Source organism: Odocoileus virginianus, chromosome 5 (assembly GCF_023699985.2).
Source record: "Odocoileus virginianus isolate 20LAN1187 ecotype Illinois chromosome 5, Ovbor_1.2, whole genome shotgun sequence".
NCBI lineage: Eukaryota > Metazoa > Chordata > Mammalia > Artiodactyla > Cervidae > Odocoileus > Odocoileus virginianus.
The window spans coordinates 12,668,873-12,686,908 of NC_069678.1; the positions used below are offsets into that span (position 1 = coordinate 12,668,873).

General features: G+C 55.6%; 1 protein-coding gene and 1 non-coding gene across 4 annotated transcripts in view; one reads left to right on the forward strand and one right to left on the reverse strand.

Annotated features, from left to right (window-relative positions):
- The window catches only part of LMNA (lamin A/C), a 45,454-nt gene extending 33,888 nt beyond the window's left edge, over nucleotides 1-11,566 (forward strand). For all 3 annotated transcript variants that reach the window (XM_070467497.1, XM_070467496.1, XM_020912467.2), the window contains 11 exons: nucleotides 5,050-5,206; nucleotides 6,539-6,664; nucleotides 6,948-7,118; nucleotides 7,329-7,454; nucleotides 8,291-8,511; nucleotides 8,603-8,825; nucleotides 9,239-9,346; nucleotides 9,461-9,580; nucleotides 9,968-10,057; nucleotides 10,847-11,119; nucleotides 11,410-11,566. In XM_070467497.1, coding sequence (XP_070323598.1) covers nucleotides 5,050-5,206; nucleotides 6,539-6,664; nucleotides 6,948-7,118; nucleotides 7,329-7,454; nucleotides 8,291-8,511; nucleotides 8,603-8,825; nucleotides 9,239-9,346; nucleotides 9,461-9,580; nucleotides 9,968-10,057; nucleotides 10,847-11,119; nucleotides 11,410-11,436 — 1,642 coding nt within the window. In that variant the 3' untranslated portion in view covers nucleotides 11,437-11,566. The remainder of the gene's footprint in view (nucleotides 1-5,049; nucleotides 5,207-6,538; nucleotides 6,665-6,947; nucleotides 7,119-7,328; nucleotides 7,455-8,290; nucleotides 8,512-8,602; nucleotides 8,826-9,238; nucleotides 9,347-9,460; nucleotides 9,581-9,967; nucleotides 10,058-10,846; nucleotides 11,120-11,409) is intronic.
- A 2,676-nt stretch (nucleotides 11,567-14,242) lies between these two features.
- On the reverse strand, nucleotides 14,243-14,316 carry TRNAE-CUC (transfer RNA glutamic acid (anticodon CUC)). The gene has a single exon. It is a non-coding gene; the product is annotated as a tRNA-Glu (tRNA).
- Nucleotides 14,317-18,036: the final 3,720 nt, after the last annotated feature.

The following is an 18,036-nucleotide window of genomic DNA, read 5'->3' on the forward strand; positions in this document are numbered from 1 at the left end:
ACCTGCCCCTGTCACTTCCTCTCTTTAAGTTCTCCTTTCCAGAGAGGGCTTGTGCCTTGAAAGCCAGAGTGGGGAACCAAGTGTCCCAGCGCTTCCACCTCCTGACCATACCTGAGAGTGATGGAGACCCACAGACCAGCCAGGAAACCCCACCGTGGTTCCTTTTGGGAGAGAACTGTGGAACCTCACGGCCCCACGCAGAGCTGAGGGGTAGCTGATGTCTGAGGACCCCGTCACCAGGCCTGCGTCATCACTTGGGTACTAGGGTGACTCCTAGCCATTGAGCAGAAGTCCAAGTGTCTCCCAGGCTCTCTTCCTGGGTGTTGCTGCCCACTTTCTGCGCGCCCTGCGTGCGTCATGCCATGTTCTGCGCCTGTCTCCATTGCTCTGAGTGTCCTCAGATGACCGGGTGGGCAGGGTTTTAGGGTCTGAGCCTACTCTTCTCCAGGCCTCGGTTTCCCCACCTGTAAAAGGGCAGGAATTGTTCTAGAAGGAGGTTCCCCCTTAGAAACCTTGAGCAAATGAAACTTCTGGCCTCAGGGCATTTGGGGACATAATGGAAAAAGCCCTGAGACACACTTATAACTGGAAAGAGAATAGAGCAGCAGGTAAAACAGCTGAATGGACGTGGAAGAGGAGAGAGATGTGGCTGGGTCTGGAGGCGCAGGGCTGAGGCAGGGCTCAAACCAAGGAGGCAGGTGTGGATTAGGATAGGTGGAGGGAGGGAAGGATACATTGCAGTGGGAGGGGTTGCTGGAACAAAGGGAAGGGTGGTTGGAACGTGGGGGCCCGGCTTGGGGTGGCCACAGGAGGGACCCCATCACCTGGCAGGGAGTCAGCCTGGGAAGAGGTCTAGATGTCTGGGAGGAGAGGGGCGGGCTGGGACTCACGGCTGCACACCCAGCCCTGCTTTGCCCTGCCCAGCCACAGGGGGCTCCGGTTTTGGTGAGGCAGGAAATGCCGGGGCTCGGGGATCTCGATGCTCCTGCCTCCCCTCCCCCTCTTCTCCGCCCGGCGATGGGGAACTCCGTGGGCTGGTGAGCCTGGGGCGTGGCCAGTGAGGGGCCTGGGGCGGGTCTGAGGGAGCCCCGGCGGGCTGGCCGGGCTCGTCCACTGCCCCAGTGGCCATCCGCCCCGCCCACTGGTTATTTTTAGCCCCAGCCGGCTGTCTCTGCGCGCCTCGTGTTCCTCAGTCCAGCGGAGGAAATGGGGGCCTTTCCCTCGGGGCCTAGCAAGTTGCTCCCAGCAACCGGGCCCAAACAGGCCTGTGGCCGCCCTGGCTTCCATATCTGGTATCCGAGCTGGGCTGAGAAGGGTGACTCAGCCGGCAGGTCAGCGCTTGGCGCGGTGCCCATGCAGCCCCCTTGCTGCGCCAGGCGCTTGCTCCCCACCCCCACCCCCGGCCAAGAAGCCCCTAGCGTCCTGCCCTGCAGTGGCCCTGAAGCCCGGCTCCCCTCTCCCTCCAGCCTCTGTCTAATAGCGCCCCGGCCTGGTAGCACGCAAGCCCGCTCCCAGCTCCCGTGTGTCGGCCTTATCCCTTTCTTCTCTGCTCTTCTGCCCTGCCCCACCCCACTTTTCCCGCCTTCTGCGATCAGATTTGCCAGCCGTGGGAAGAGTTTAGAAACAGGATGCCCAGCCCTTCTTGTCTCAGGAGCCCGCTGGGATGAACCCACTCCAGTGCTGGAGGAGCCTGCCGGATGGGAGGGAGAGATTGGGCTCCTCGTGGCGCGGCGCGGGGTTGGGGGGGGTTGCTGGGCAGGACGTGGGTACTGCCAGGGTCTCCCCTGTGAGCACTAGAGGATTTCCTGACACCTGCCCGGGTATTGTCTGCTGGAGGATGAGTCACCTGTGGAGCCCCCGGGTCCCACCCTTCCCAGCTCCCCTTGCCAGCCCACGGTGGGGCAGCCTGTGCCCAGCTTTCCCATTGCTGGCCCCCGGTGGGCTGGGGCACAGGCCGCACCGCCGCTTGGGCTGAACGCCTGGCCAGTGTCCGCTTGGGGTCCCTGTTTGGGCTGGGGACCCCGACTAAGGAAGCAATGTCATTTGGAGCTAGTGGACAGGCAAGACTGACAAGGCGGTTGGGGAGCTGCTGGCTTCCGTGCCCCACCCCCAGCCGTCTCTTGGGGAGTGCGTGTGGCTCCCTGGCCATAGGACTCCTGAGGTCTGAGTCATAAGCCCATGGGTGATAGCAGCTGCTTCCCCGCAGAGGGGAGCTCCCCGAGCCTGACTGAGAAAACCACAAAGGCTCTTCCTTGCTTCCCTCTTTTTGCTCAAGTGGTTTCCCTCATCTGCCTGGTGTGTCTCGGTCCTTTCATTGCAACTCTTTTAAGTGCTAATCAAAGCCGCCAGGAGGGGAAGGAAAATCATCCCCTTAATTTCTTTGGAGACCATTAGCAGGGCTGGGGGAGCCGTCCAGCACCCATTCACACCTCTGCTCCCGACTTGCTGCAGGATCCTGGAGGGACCCTGGGCAGAGTTCTCCCAGCCTGTTTCCTTCATCACCTAGGACTAGCACCTGTCTCAGTGGGGAAGCTGTGGCGATTCAGTTAATACAGTCTTTAGAGCAAAGAATCAGACACCACTTAGCGGCTGAACAACAACCATAACGTGTACACAGTCAGGTCTGTTTGCTGTCATTATATGATTACTAGTATTAGTCTATTAGTATTAATATTAGTATTACTACCACCCCACCTTTGGGAGCAGTCCTAACTGAAGAGGTTAGACTGAAGGACAAAATCCTGCAGTTGTCCGGCTGTGAGCCCCCGAGGGCAGGGACCATGCAGCTACATTTCCTGTGTGTGCCTGGCACTCTCACAGGAAAGGTATTTCCAAGGAGAACTTCTGATGTTTCTCCTCTGGGTCTGAGGAGGCCATGGAGGCAGGACTAGGGAAGAGACACCCTTGAGATGTCTTCTGAAAGCATCATGGTGCTCCTTCCTGCTTCTCCCAGCTCAGGCTGGCTGGATCAGGAGCCCTGTCTCCTGCTGGCGTCTCGGTTCTTTCTAGACCTGTGGCTAAGTAGGAGGAGGAGCCGGGGGAGGAGTCCTGATCAGCAGCCAGAGTTGACTGTGACTCCGCCTGGGTCCCCGGAGCTGCATGCTGTGTTTGACCCAGGGTCACTCACCTTCCTCCTCTGTGCCTCAGTTTCCTCATCTGTAAAAGGAGGGGGTTAAGCCGAACCTATGCAAAGCTCCTCCCAGTTCTCTAAGTTCTGAGAGCCTCCCAGCCGTTAGCCTTCAGGGCAGGGAGGCCTGTTCTGGGAAGTCCCTGCCAGCCTTGGAGTCTGCCCAAGGAACTCGGAATCTATGTCTGCCGTGTCGCTTCACTTTACCAGCGGTTTTTCTTCTTCTTCTTTCCTCCCCCTACAGCTGCCTCAGCTTCGGAAAAGTTCTGAAGTCATGGAAAGTTGGGGCTGTGCTCCCAGCCAGGGGCTGGGCCGGATGGCAGCCAAAACCTGAGCTGGGTTTTTACTTTATTTTTAGCTTTTCTGGCTAAGACGGAGGAGGGGAGAGATCCTTCAGGTCTGGAAGGGCCTCTTTTCACAGGAGACAGACTATCTTGCTCTAAACAGCTTGTTCTGAAATGTGGCCAGAGGCCTGGACAGAGCAAGGCTGGGGGTGTTTCCCCCAGATCTTCACATCCTTCCCCTGCCTGTCTGGGTGGCAGTCTCTCCCCCTCGCAGTTGAGCCCAGTCGGAGGGGAGGTGACTCCTGTTTGAAGACTTCTAAGCTAGTGGCAGGAGCATACCGCCTCAGTCTTGGGCCCTCCGTCCAGAGCTTCTCCATCTTTCTTCACACTGAATTGTTGGGTCTCTTGGAGCCGAGGGCTTGGTGGCAGGAGAAAAATGTTGGCAGGGCCACTTCTCTCCTTTCCAGGATGGAGTTCCTTTCTCCCCCTGCCCACATTTGGTTTTCCTTTTTTCCATCTGCCCAAGTGGGTTCATGCTTGAAGTCTGATGAGTCGCATATGGCAGCTGGGACTAGGCCCCTAGGCTCTTTCCTTCCCCTCCCTGCGTCTAGTGCTTTCTCTCCCCACACATCGGGGAAGGGATCATGACAACTGGGAAGTTCTTGTGTTCCCCAGAGGTCTTTAAGAAAATAGGATCCCTCTATTTTTCCAGGTCACTATCCAGCAGAAATAATCAGGGGCCCGGAAAGGGAAGGGAGGTGGCAGAGGCCACCCCCCATTTGAACTGGTTCTAGTTAAAGCTTTACCCAGTTTGAGGAGTGTGGAGGTTCAAGGCTGGAGCCCAGATGGACCTGGAGGCCTGGGGTCACATCTGGAGCCAGATGCTGGGCTTGTGGTCGATAGGTTGGGCTCAGCATTCTCAGGCTCTGATGAGACCCAGAGAGAGGGATGGCTGGAACCCTTGTGCTCTGCCCCATCAGGGGACCCAGACTAGGTCTGAGAAAGGGAAAGGTCAATACAGTGCCTGGTCGACTTCATTCCAGGTCTCTCTGAGCTTTATCCAGACTTCCCCTCCCAGCAGTCCCTGGTGTGTAAAGGGCCTAGGAGAGGTGACTGACACTTTTAGCACTCAAACTGATAAGCGTCAGGGACACTCAGACCCCAGGGCTAGGAGCCTGGCTCTCTGGATCTCTGCAGAGGAGGAGGCTGGTCTGAATGGAAGGTGGGTGGAGTCGGGGGAGAAGGTTAAGGCCCTATGTGGGAATGGGCAGGAGACAAAGGTGGTTCTGTCTCTTTGGGAAGGAATGGGAGGGGAGAGAGGGAAAAGCATTCATCTCCTGCGATCGGGCTTTGCCCTTGGCCTCAGGCACGTTCCTGAGCACTGAGTCATGGGAAGGGTGGAGAAGCAGGAAAGGGGTTTTGGGGGCCTTGGGAGAAGTGGGAGTCCAGCCCCAGAGGCGGGCAGATGCAAACAAACCAGAACCAAGGATGCCCTCTCCTGGCAGCTTGGGGGATAGCAGAGCCAGGTCCTGCGGCTGACCTCCCAGGACCTGACTTCTCACTCTCCCTGGGGGAACCTGACTCTGTCTAGGCATACAGACTCCTCCTCTTAAACCCACTCTTCTCTGGCTTCTTTAGCAATTCCAAGAAGGAGGGAGACCTGATGGCTGCCCAGGCCCGGCTCAAGGACCTGGAGGCTCTGCTCAACTCCAAGGAAGCTGCACTGAGCACTGCTCTCAGCGAGAAGCGCACGCTGGAGGGCGAGCTGCATGACCTGCGGGGGCAAGTGGCCAAGGTGAGGCCCACCCGAGACCCCACCTGACCCTTGTCCCTGCCCCCTGCCCAAACGAACACTCACTGCTCCACTCCAGGCATTCTCAAGAGGTGCCTGGTCTGACCTGTCCCACAGCATCAGAGCCATTCCCGTGTCCTAGCATTGCTGCATCCATCCAGACCATAGTGCATCCTCCCTTGCTGCCCATGGTGTCTCGCACCATGAATTTAAAAGAATCCACAAGCCATTTCCATCTAGCTTTGAAATGAATTGTGCCTGGCCCTGGATCCCTCCTGTTTGGCCTTGCTATAGACAGCCGTGACCTCTCTGGATGATGGGAGTGTAGTCTGTCCACAGAGCCCTAGTTGGGAGCTGATGGTTGATCATATATGGACATATGCTTTTAATGTATACGGTGGTCTTTACTTTCAAACACTTTGCTATCCATTCCAGCATCTAGTCTCATGTTAAAAGCTAGGGAACAGAATCAAAGAAGCAGGCTTGTTCCCAATCTCACAGCCACATCTGCTCAGAGCAAGGTCAGGACTAGAGTCAGCCACCAAGCCTCTGTCCAGGGCTCTCTTCCCTGCTAGGCCTTGCCACCTAGGACCTTGTACACCGTGGAGAGACCAGGAGAAGCCGGCAGTTTGGCCAGAAAATCAAGGCTGGGCCTTTCTCCTCCCAGGCCCTGCCCCCAGCCCTTCCCAGCTGCACCGCCCAGCTTGTGCTTTCTGAGATGAAGATCTAAGAAGGGTGCACCCCCTACTCAAGCGTCAGGATCTTTCCATGACAGTAAGGGTGCGATCCATGGGTCCATGATCCAGCGCCTGCCTTCCAGTCCAGCCACCTCTGCCGTCATCTCCCCCTGCAGGGCCCCATCCTTCAGGCTTCAGCAGTACTGAGCCTTCCGAAGATCCTGAAGTGCACGTGTGTGCTTTCTTACCCCTGCGCCCTTGTACTTGCTCCCATCTGCCCACTCACCTGTCCTTCAGATCTCAGACTCTGGAGGCCTTCCTACAAGCCCCCCGCTACCACCTCAGGCACACTTTGGTCCCTTCCCTCATGCTCCTTCTGTACTCTGGACATACTTCCTTTAGAGCAGTGGCTATAGCAAAATACAGCTATACAGAGAGGAGGCACTATCTATATTTTCATTAGCACAGCACCTATCCAAGGTCATCACTGCGAGGAAGTAGATGTGTCATCACTTCTGTGGGCATCCAAGGCTCTTGCTCCCTTAGGCCTGTTTCTCCACATATAAAGGGAGGTGCTGGACATGACCCCCTTCTCAGCTTCCTTCCAGCTCTGGTGTCCTATGACCCCTCTCCCTGACCTCCGTCCCCTTCCTCTCAGCTCGAGGCAGCCCTGGGCGAGGCCAAGAAGCAACTTCAGGATGAGATGCTGCGACGAGTGGATGCTGAGAACCGGCTGCAGACCCTGAAGGAGGAGCTGGACTTCCAGAAGAACATCTACAGCGAGGTGGGAACTGTGTCCTTCAGACCGGAGGACTGGGGCCTGGTGGTGAAAGATGTCAGAGCTAGGCTGGGGTATCAGATGTGTGCAGAGGTCCCCTAGCAGGCTGGCTCGTACTAGTGATGGGGAGTGGGGGTGAGGGCTGGGGGGAGTGGTGGCCAGCCCCCAGGTTAAAGTGGAGCTCACAGTGACTTTGTTCAGGGTTAGGATTGGGCTGGGCACTCAGCCACTTGGGCCTCATCCTCAAAGGACTAGTTCTGATTTTGGTCTCTGGGTCCACCCCTTCCAGGAGCTCCGTGAGACCAAACGCCGCCATGAGACGCGCCTGGTGGAGATTGACAATGGGAAGCAGCGGGAGTTTGAGAGCCGGCTGGCAGATGCCCTGCAGGAGTTGCGGGCCCAGCATGAGGACCAGGTGGAGCAGTACAAGAAGGAGCTTGAGAAGACCTATTCTGCCAAGGTGCTCACTCTCCTGGGGTTCCCCTGCTGCCTCTGTCCCCAGCAGCCCTCCCTGCTGCCCTCCCTAAGATGTCCTGCAGGAGATCAGGCGGACAGGGGCAGGAGCTGAGATTGCCCCGGACCTCGGGCTGCAGCAGCGATGTCCTTCTCGGGCCCCTGCCTCCTTCCCCGTCGGTCCCTGCAGCCCTAACCTTTGTGTCCTCCCCGCCAGCTGGATAACGCCAGGCAGTCGGCGGAGAGGAACAGCAACCTGGTGGGGGCAGCCCACGAGGAGCTGCAGCAGTCTCGCATCCGCATCGACAGCCTCTCGGCCCAGCTCAGCCAGCTCCAGAAGCAGGTGCTGCCCCCACCTTCCCCACCGCCTCCCCCGCCGCCTGTCCCCTCCCCACAGGGTCGGCCCAGCTCAGCCAGCTCCAGAAGCAGGTGCTGCCCCCACCTTCCCCACCACCTCCCCCACCGCCTGTCCCCTCCCCACAGGGGAGGGCGCAGAATATGCCCCCAGGAGCATAGACTGAGTGAGAAGCCCGGGGTTTGGAGTCACTTGACCTGTTTGCTGTTCCAGGTCTACCTCTTATCTTGCCTGCCTGACCTTCACTTTTCTCAGAGTCTGGGTTTTCCCATTTGAATATAGAGATCACCCCCGTCCTCCCTAACTCTTAGATCTGCCTCAAGACTCACTGTGAGGTGTTAAAAGTGGGAAAAAAAAAACAGTGAAAGTGTTAGTTGCTCAGTCATGTCTGACTCTCTGCGACCCTGGAGATTGTATCCTGCCAGGCTACTCTGTCTGTGGGGTTTCCCAGGCAAGAATACTGGAGAATAGGTAGCCATTCCCTTCTCCAGGGGATCTTCCAGACCCAGGGACCAAACTGGGGTCTCCTACATTGCAGGCATAGTGAGGTGTTAACAGCGTCAATATTGTAGCTGGCTGTGCCATTTGTGGCAGAGGAGATGGCCTCAAATTAAGAGATTTCAGTCGGAGGTTGAGAAAGACTTCCCAGTGGCCAGCCAGCCACAGCCACGTTAGAGTCCATGAAAGGCGCTGATGGGAATTTGAAGACAGGGGTGGGGGTGGGGGTGGTGTGTGCCCCAGGGGTCTGCCCCTACCCCTGTCCCTTACCTCTCCATACCCTGGACCCTTGAGAGCTCACCAGACCCCCCTTCCCCCTTAATCAGCTGGCAGCTAAGGAAGCGAAGCTGCGGGACCTGGAGGACTCGCTGGCCCGTGAACGCGACACCAGCCGGCGGCTGCTGGCAGACAAGGAGCGGGAGATGGCGGAAATGCGGGCAAGGATGCAGCAGCAGCTGGACGAGTACCAGGAGCTGCTGGACATCAAGCTGGCCCTGGACATGGAGATCCACGCCTACCGCAAGCTCCTGGAGGGCGAGGAGGAGAGGTGGGCCTCGGGGGAGGCAGGGAGGTGCTTCTTCCTGCCTGCCTGCCACCGGCCTTGACTCGACCTCCTGACCCTGCCTCCCTCTCCACAGGCTCCGCCTGTCCCCCAGCCCCACCTCGCAGCGCAGCCGGGGCCGGGCCTCATCCCACTCGTCCCAGACACAGAGCGGGGGCAGCATCACCAAAAAGCGCAAGCTGGAGTCCACCGAGAGCCGAAGCAGCTTCTCTCAGCACGCGCGCACCAGCGGGCGCGTGGCCGTGGAGGAGGTGGACGAGGAGGGCAAGTTCGTGCGCCTGCGCAACAAGTCCAACGAGGTAGGCCTCCCAGGTCGGGTGTGAGAAGTGCCGTCGGGTTAGAGAGAAAACCTGCAAGGTGAAGGGGTGGAGTTTGCGGGGAGGGTTGTTCCTCACATCAGACCAGGGCAAGTGTGGGTATCTCCTCCACACTCCTGTTCCAGTCCTGACCCCAGGACTCATCAGAGCAGTGAGACCTTCTTGGGCAATGTATTTAACCTCTCCTAGCGTCGTCATCTGCAGAATAGGCATGAATAACTTTGAGTTCTTGGGAAGATGAAAGGACTGAGTAGGTCTGGTACAGCCTAAGTGCCCATAGATGTAGCTGTTATTTATCCTTGATGGGGGAGAGCCGTGAGGGGAGGAATAGAAGGTGATAAACCCTCTAAGAGTCTGAAGGAGCCTCTCTCACCTGCCCCTTCCCTACCGGGCAGGACCAGTCCATGGGCAACTGGCAGATCAAGCGCCAGAATGGAGATGACCCCCTGCTGACCTATCGCTTCCCTCCAAAGTTCACTCTGAAGGCCGGGCAGGTGGTGACGGTGAGTGGCCGGGTGTTTGGGACTCCGGGGTGGCCTAGGGTCGGGATGGGCTGGCCTGAGGCTGGGTGTGCTGGAGTGTGAGTGCCTTTCCCTAATGATTTCTCCCTCCCCCAGATCTGGGCTGCAGGAGCTGGGGCCACCCACAGCCCCCCTACCGACCTGGTGTGGAAGGCGCAGAACACCTGGGGCTGTGGAAACAGCCTGCGCACAGCCCTCATCAACTCCACTGGGGAAGTGAGTATGCTGCAGGCTGGCCTCTCACTGCACAAGGCTGCCCCCAGCGGCCAGAGTTGGAGGCAGCTGCCCCCACCCCAATTCAGAGCCGCTTTCTCCCAGGTCCCAAACTCTCCACCCCATGTACGGACCCAGAGATACCTCCCCTAGCAGCAGGAGGGGTGGGGGGTTAGACAGTGAGCATGGTTAAGGGCAGATTGTGCTCCTATCCAGAGAACTTGACCGCATGCCCCTGGAGTAGAAACAAGTTTCTTAACTCCAGTGCCCTGGAGGACAGAGCAAGTCACAGCCTGGACAGGGGCAGAGCATGAGCAGGTTGTTGGTGGCCAGCGGGTGGTGCGCCTTCTCCGACCCACAGCCCTAACCCTTGTCCTGTGTCCGCGGCAGGAGGTGGCCATGCGCAAGCTGGTACGCTCGGTGACTGTGGTCGAGGATGACGAGGATGAGGATGGAGACGATCTGCTCCATCACCACCACGTGAGTGGCAGCCGCCGCTGAGGCCCAGCCCACACCAGGGCACCCAGCCGGGCCTGGGGACACCCTCTCCCTGGCCTCCCCCTGCCAAAAAAGTCTTTTCATTAAAGAACGTTTTGGAACTTCACTCGCTGCCCTGGCTTTTCTTCTCTCTCCTCCCTATACCTTGAACAGGGACCCCAGGTGTCTGGGTGCCCTACTCTGGTAAGGAAGGGAGTGGGAACTTCCGATGCCACGGAGTCTTCCTATGGGAGCAGTGGACAAGAGTCCGAATTGATCCCCCGGGGCGGGGAAGGGAGGACAGACGTGGGGCGCGCAGCCCTGCCTCTCTCCCCCTCACTTCTGTTGCATGCATCTCCTTTCTTGTCTCCTCCCCACCCTGATCACATGCATGGCCTCTCATTTCCCCCACTTTTCCTGGGAGAAGGGTCTCTCTCACCTGCCCTCCTCCCCAGTTAATTTTGCATGCCTGCCGCTGTCCAAGCTTGCTCACTCTGTCACCTTCCCCTCTGAAGCTTAGAGTAGCTAAGACAAGAGTCAAAGCCACAGCTCCTGTTCCCTGCCTGTCCCCAAGTCTTCCTGACCCTTCCCCCTGTCATGTCCTTCCCTTCCCCTCTTCCCAGCCCAGGTCCATCCCCCTCGCCCCAAGCCCTGCCACCCACCAGTTAGGCTACTCGAGGGCAGAAGCCCACCTTTCTGCCTGGACCCTGCCGGAGCGCGGAGCCTGGGTGTTGGGCCTGAGCGGTCAGTCCCAGACTCGCCGTCCGGCCTGAGCCTTGTCTCCCTCCTCAGGGCTCCCACGCAGGCAGCAGCTCGGGGGACCCTGCCGAGTACAACCTGCGCTCGCGCACCGTGCTGTGCGGGACTTGCGGGCAGCCCGCAGACAAGGCGTCTGCCAGCGGCTCGGGAGCCCCGGTGGGCGGATCCATCTCCTCTGGCTCCTCCGCCTCAAGTGTCACAGTCACTCGCAGCTACCGGAGTGTGGGGGGCAGTGGGGGTGGCAGCTTCGGGGACAGCCTGGTCACCCGCTCCTACCTCCTGGGCAACTCCAGACCCCGAACCCAGGTGAGTCGGCCCTGTGTCTCCACACCCCCACCCGGCGGGCAGAGGACCCCAGTCCTCGAGGGTTAGGACCAGGCGGCCCTGTGGGAGGGAGCGCCTTCTCTTCCGCGGCCCGGGGGAGTGGGAGCCTCCTCCCCGCAGCCCAAGATCCTAGAGGGCTGCTGCTCCCGCGTCCTGCCGCTCCTGTCTGAGCCCCAGATTGGAGGGCAGGGGCGGGGCTGGGTTAAGAGGGGAAGGGAGGGTTCGGCCCAGCACTGCCACTCACACCTCTCCTGCTCTCTCTTCTCTCTTAGAACCCCCAGAACTGCAGCATCATGTAACCTGGGACCTTCCAGGCAGGGGTGGGGGCGGAGGCCCGTGCTTCTTCCTCACCTCATGCCCACCCCTGCCCTGCGCCTCACGGGAAGGGGTTTGAAGCCAAAGAAAAATACCCCTTTATTTTTTCTTCTATGTCTTGTTTTTTGTTTTTCTAAGAGAAGTTATTTTCTACAGTGGTTTTATACCGAAGGAAAAACATAAGCCAAAAAAAAAAAAGCGCGCATCTATCTCAATTCCCTCCTTTTCTCCCTGCTTCCGAGAAACTCCGTATCTGCCTTAAAACCAAAGAGGGAGCCAAGGAGAGGGGATGCTTTTACAAAGCCTCGTTTCTGCTTTTCTGCCCTGCCCACCACCCCCATCCCGGGGACCCCGTGACATGGTGCCTGAGAGGCAGGCGTGGAGTCTGCTCCGCCAGCCTCCAAGGGAGGAGGGCTGAGCCTCACCCCTGGGCCGGCCCCCATCGTCCACTACCCCTGGCAGAAGCTCCTCCGCCTGCCCCGCCCCGTCCCCCCTTCTCCCTAGCCCCGGGGTGACTCAGTTCTCCCAGGTCCCAGCTGCGTTTGCTTCTTCTGTATGTTATTTAGACAAGAGATGGGAATGAGGCGGGAGGTAGAAGGAGGGGGAAGAAAGGTTAGTCTGAGCCTGCCTTCACCTAGCTTTAGAGCCAGGGGTGGGCTCTGCCCAGTCACTGGAGGTTGATCAAGGTCAGGTGGGTGTGGGGGAGGAGGGAGAGAGGCCTACTAGAAACGGGGAGAGCCTGCTGGGCCCCCACCGAAGAGGAGAAAGGGGGAGGAAGCGTGGAGGGTGTGCGGCAGCGGGTTTTGGCGAACACTAAGGAGCCCCTTGCCTCCCACTTCCCATCTGCACCCCTTCTCTCCACCCTGAATCAATACACTAGTTGTTTCTATCCCTGGCTGCCGTGGTGTCTTTGTTGGTGGGTGTCATTGTGCGTTTTCTGAGGGTCCCATACGCGTGTCACTCGGTCACCCGCATCCTCACGCCGCCCAGCCTCTCCCCTGCTCTAGGGGAGACAGGGACCTCAGAGCTTCAGGACCACAGCTGGGCACCCAGCGGTGGCTGCTGGGGAGACGCTCTGACATGAGCATTGCCCACCCAGTGTGGGGCCCTCTCCGAGTCCCGCAGAGAGGCAGAGCCTGAAGGCAAGTGTTTCCTTCCTGACTTCCTTCAACCAGCCAGCACTTAGCGAGAGCCTTCTTTGTGCTGGACCCTGAGCTCAGCACGAATACCGAGACACACACACGATGATACAGACCCAGTCTGACGGGGGTGACATCTCAGGACCCGGGGCGAGGACAGATGGGGAGGGGGGTGTTAGCAGGAAAGGGCAGGACTGACTTTGCAGGCACACAGTTAATGTCCCTCTGAGCCAGACTGCTCAGCTCGGAGACAGGGAAATGGACAAGACCGTGCACGCAGTGTTCTCGGGGATCTCACACTCCAGTGGACTGCTGGGGACAAACGGGTAGGTCAGGTGGAGTAGGAGCCTCAGGGGGAGGCCTCTAATGGAGGGGAATGAGGAAACCGGACTGAGGGAAAGGATCCCAAGCAGGGAAAATGCACTACCGGGACCAACCCTTCTCTGGCCCTTTAGAGGTTCCAAAGCATCTCTGCGCTATTTCATTTGACCCTCATGCTGTCTTGACGGGTGGTTTTTGTCCCCTTTGTCCCTGGAAGTGGGGGCTCAGAGCTGACTCAACAAGACCACATGGCTACTAGATGGCAGAGAGAACCCAGCATCCTCGCTGCAGACCCCTGCTTCTGTGACATGCTCCCCTCTGGAAAAAAAAAAGTGATGATAAAGTATAAGTTTACATTCCCTGGGGCAGATGAGTTGAGCCCGCAGTCAAAAGTCAGAGAGAAAAAGAGCATGCCTGGGCTGTGGGAAAAAGAACTGGAGAAAGCAAAATGAGTGAGATGAGAAAAACCTCTTAAGTCCTGCTGGAAAGTCCTGGTTGCCTAGGGGTTGAAGCCAGGTGCCTCAGGGAAAGGGATGCGGAGAGGATAGAGCATGGACTTGAGGAAGCGGTCCTTTTCAGGGGAGGGTGGTTCTGAAGAAGGGAATCCTTTCTCTCTGGGTCCCAGGCAAGGACTCAGGGGTCCCAGGGAATATGGGACTTGGGCGTCAATGGAGTCCACATCTTTTCTAAATGAGACCGTCCATACGAACTTCCCAGACTTGACACCTGGGGGCGCCAGAGCCCCGCTCACGGCGTGGGTTCCCCCGGCAGCTTGAACACTGGGGGGCTCCGCGCAGGAAGCAGTGAGGGCTGGGCTAGCAGGCAACGTCCCTGCTCTTGAGGAAGGCGGAGGGTGAGGCAGGTCCACAAAACCTGGGCAAGCTGACCACGCAGTCGAATTGGTAGCTCCAACTCCGCCCAGCGGGTGCGTCACACGTGGTTACCTCATGTGACTCTCAGAGGACCACACATGACTATTAACAATTTGGTCGTTGTTGTTAGCATATAACACATACTCTGTAGTAAAGCGGAAAACACAAGTAATTACGAGGAAGAAAAAAAGAAATCATCCCTTTTCAGTCACCCAAAGGCAACCCCCTGATGGATTTTCCTTCAGATTTTTTTTCCCCCTGAGCATACACTTTACATAGTTAAGATCTCACCGTGGTTTAAACTTTAATTCTGCTTTACTCAGTTGACATGCATCAGCACTTTCCAATGTTATTTCAAAGTTTATAAGGATTGTTTTTATTTTCTAAGTTAATTTATGAATTATTTTAATTAACTTATTTAGCTGTGCCAGGTCTTAGCTGCAACATGTGGGATATAGTTCCCTGGCCAGGGATTGAACCTGGGCCGCCTGTCATTGAGAGTACAGAGTCTTAGCCACTGGACCACCAGGGAATTCCCCCATATGGGTTATTTTTAAATAATATTGACTCTTTTCCTATCCTGTAAGTAATACTTGGGGCTTCCCTGGTGGCTCAGATGGTAGAGAAGCTACCTGCAATATGGGAGACCTGGGTTTGATCCTCAGGTTGGGAAGATCCCCTGGAGAAGGGATGGTTACCCACTCCAGTATTCTTGCCTGGAGAATCCCATGGACAGAGGAGCCTGGCGGTTCCAGTCCATGGGGTTGCAAAGAGTTGGACACGACTGAGCGACTTTCATTACCAGACACTAACTAAAGCAATAGTTGACCATTACAGAGAAGGTAGAACAAGGGAAAAATAATAACCATCTATGCTTCCCCTACTCAGGGATAACCTCTATGAATACCATGGAGGGAGGCCTTCAAGCATTTTTTTTTTCAACTTACATACATATACTTACAGTTTTCTCCTGATTCTTATATATAATGTGTCCTGGAACAGGTATCTTTGCACATATCTGTAGGTATTTCCATGAAATAAATTCCAAGAAGGGAACTAGCTGAATCAAAGGTATACATGTTATAAAGGCTATTGATAATATTGCTAAGTGTTACCCAGAGAAACTGGCTGCTTACCATTCTCACATGCAGCAGAGCCCACTTTGCCCCCAAACTCTTCCCAACACCAGGATTTTTGTCATCCTGTTAGGAAAACTATTGCAGTTCATTAGTGTTTCAAATTGCATTTCTTTGAAGAGAAGTTGAAATTTTTTTTCCCATCCACATACATTGGTTATTTACTTTTCTTCTGGTGTGAATAACGTATTTCTATCCTTTTTGCTCATCTTTCCATTGGCAGGATTATCTTTCTCACATCAGTTCTTAAGATAAGGGAGAAAGCTTTTTCCTCTCAATTTTATCTATGTACAGCTATCAAGTCGTAAGTTTTGCAGATATTTTGCGGCCATTTTTAGTGGCTGAATGAATATACAACACTTCATTTTAACCACCCCCTCTGGACATTTAGATTAATTCTCAATTTTATGATTGTAAGTAATGCAGCAGTGAATCCCTTTTCTGTAAATATTTCAGGTAGTTTCTTAGCATGAAATCTTACTTTAAATTCATGACCACACACACCCCTGGGACTTCCTCCTCTGCTATTGCTGTTTCGAACTCAGTCATCCCTTTCTCCAGATGACTATTTCACACCTCTCCTCTCTCTTCAAACTTCCTCTCCTAACTCTCAGCTGCTGACCTGCTTCCTCCTTCATTCCAAAAAGAGTGCTTTTGCAAGGTCCCTGTGACCTGCGTGTTCCTAACCCAGTGGCCCAGTCTTCATCTTCTCTGACCCTGTTTGTCACGGCTCAGCCAATATTGCTGAGTCATCCTCTTCTCCCTGGTCCCTGACAGAGGGAGTGGCCTAGCATCCAAATCTCCCCTCTGTCTACACTTAGGCCCTGGAGTCTTCCTCCAGGTTCACAACTTTAAACACCCTCCATAGATTGGTGACTCTCTTAAATCTTTAGCTCATTCCTGTGTCCTGACCCAGGGCCTGAATACCCACTTGAAGTCAAATGGCATCTGAATGTTGGTATGTCCAGAACTGATATGCTGGTTTCTACCCCTCTGCTCCAGTCTTACCTGCTCTGCCTATAATTTCCTCCACCTTGGCCGATGACCACCCTTCTTTCCAGGTGCTCAGGTCAAAAACCCTGGAGCTCGTCCTTAACTCCTCCTGTCCTCTCATACCTCGAGTTTCATCCATTAGTGAATGTTGCCAACTCCATCTTTAAGATGTATCTGGAATCCAGCTCATTCTCACCACCACCACCACCACCACCCTCTCCTGTCTGGGTTATGGGATTAGTTCCCTAACCGGTCTCCTGCCTGTGCTCCACACACTTTATTCTCCACACAGTAGTAGAGTGGTCCTTTAATAGTTGGGTCACCCCTCTGCTCAAAACCCTCCAGAGCCTTTCCAAAGCACTCAGTGTAGAACCCAGAGGTCTCAAAATGGCATGCAAAGCCAGGCGTGACAACTCCTGCAGCTCATCTCTCACCGCTGTCCCTCAACTTCAGTGACTACCCAGATACTCCCTAGAACACATCAAGCACGCGCCTGCCTCGGGATATTTGCACAAGTGGTTCCCTCTGCCTGGACCACTTTCCCGATCAAATATCTGCTTGCTTGTTCCCTCACTTTCTTCAGGTCTCTATTCAAATGTCGCCTCCCCCCACCCCGCCCCGCCCCGTAAGACCTCCCCTGACCAAATTTAATGAGATAGCATCCTCCTGCTTATGGATATCCCCAGTGGCTCAGTGGGAGTCTGCTTGCACCTCAGGAGATTCAGGAGACGTGGGTTCGATCCCTGGGTTGGGAAGATGCCCTGGAGGAGGAAATGGTAACCCACTCCAGTATTCTTGCCAGGAAAACCCATGGGGCCACAAAGAGTTGGATGCGACTGAAGCCCCTGAGAATGCACACACTCCTTCTCATTCTCAGCCTGACAGTTTCTGAGCCACCCTCCCTGGTGTATTGTTTCTCTAGGGCATTTAACATCACTGCACATATTTCATGTGTGTGTCTGTTCATCATCTGTCTTCCATACTGGAATACATACATCTCAGGGCAGCTGTTTTTGTCTGTATGAATCTCCAGTATCTAGTGAAGTGTCTGACAACATAGTAGGTGCTTTATAAGTATTTGTAAATTCATAGACTCAGAAATACACTCGGTGTGAGCACTTTTGGAGAACCTGAGACCTCTAGCCAAATTGCTTCCAAAACGATAGAACTAATCTGCACATTCACCACTAGGGGGCAGGCTATTAGTAGTCCCGTTTTAAGGGAGGCAGCAGAGACTCAGAGGAACGAGAGGTTTACCTGAAGTCGCCCAGTTCACTGCTGGAGGAGCCCAGGACTCCTGATTCCCAGAAAACACTGCGGCAACTCAGAATACTGTGGGAGGACCCAGGAGGGCTTTACGGAGGAAGGGATCCTTTGGCAGAAGGGCATGGCAAGGTGGGATGTTTTCTACCAGGTAGAAATGAGAAGAAACACCATCCCAGGTAGGGAATACCGTTTAAACTAAAACTTAAAAAAGACTAAAAATGATTTTTTTCTCATTTTAAAAAATATTTTTTATTTTTTTTTTATTTAAAAAAAGAAGAAAAACAAAAGAATAAAAAAAAGGATACAGAAAAAATAATAAACTGATAACTTGAGGAAAGGCAGGGTCCAGGTGGATTGGACAGAGCCTTCCCAGGTTGAAGGGATGAGAGGAGGCCTAGAATACCATCAGGGAGCTTGAAATTAATTCCAAGGACACCGGGGAGCCAGGCGGTATTTTTGAGCAGAGCAGTGATATGAGAGCCGAGGTTTTCAGCTGGCTCACTGCTGACTTTCAGTTTCCACTTCTTTTTCCCTCTCAGCTGCCCCCTGCCCCTCCAGGCCCAGAAGTAACTGGCTAAGATTTTCCTTTTCTGTGTCACCACCCTGACAGCCTATCAGGGAGCCGGGAGGGAGGGGCTGAGACGGGACCTTTTATCTCTTAGTCTCTCGGAAGCCTCGGTGCCCCCGGCCCAGCCGGCCCAGCTGGAGGGGTGGAGGGAGCAGGACTTAGAAGGCAGCTGAGAGGGGAGGGCTGCTCTTGCTTCCACCCACCCCGGCCAACCTGGACGGACTCTGAGGTGCTGGCCTCCCCGCCCCCTCTGGGGCCAGGCCTCCTCAGGCCCTTACAATCCTTGCGC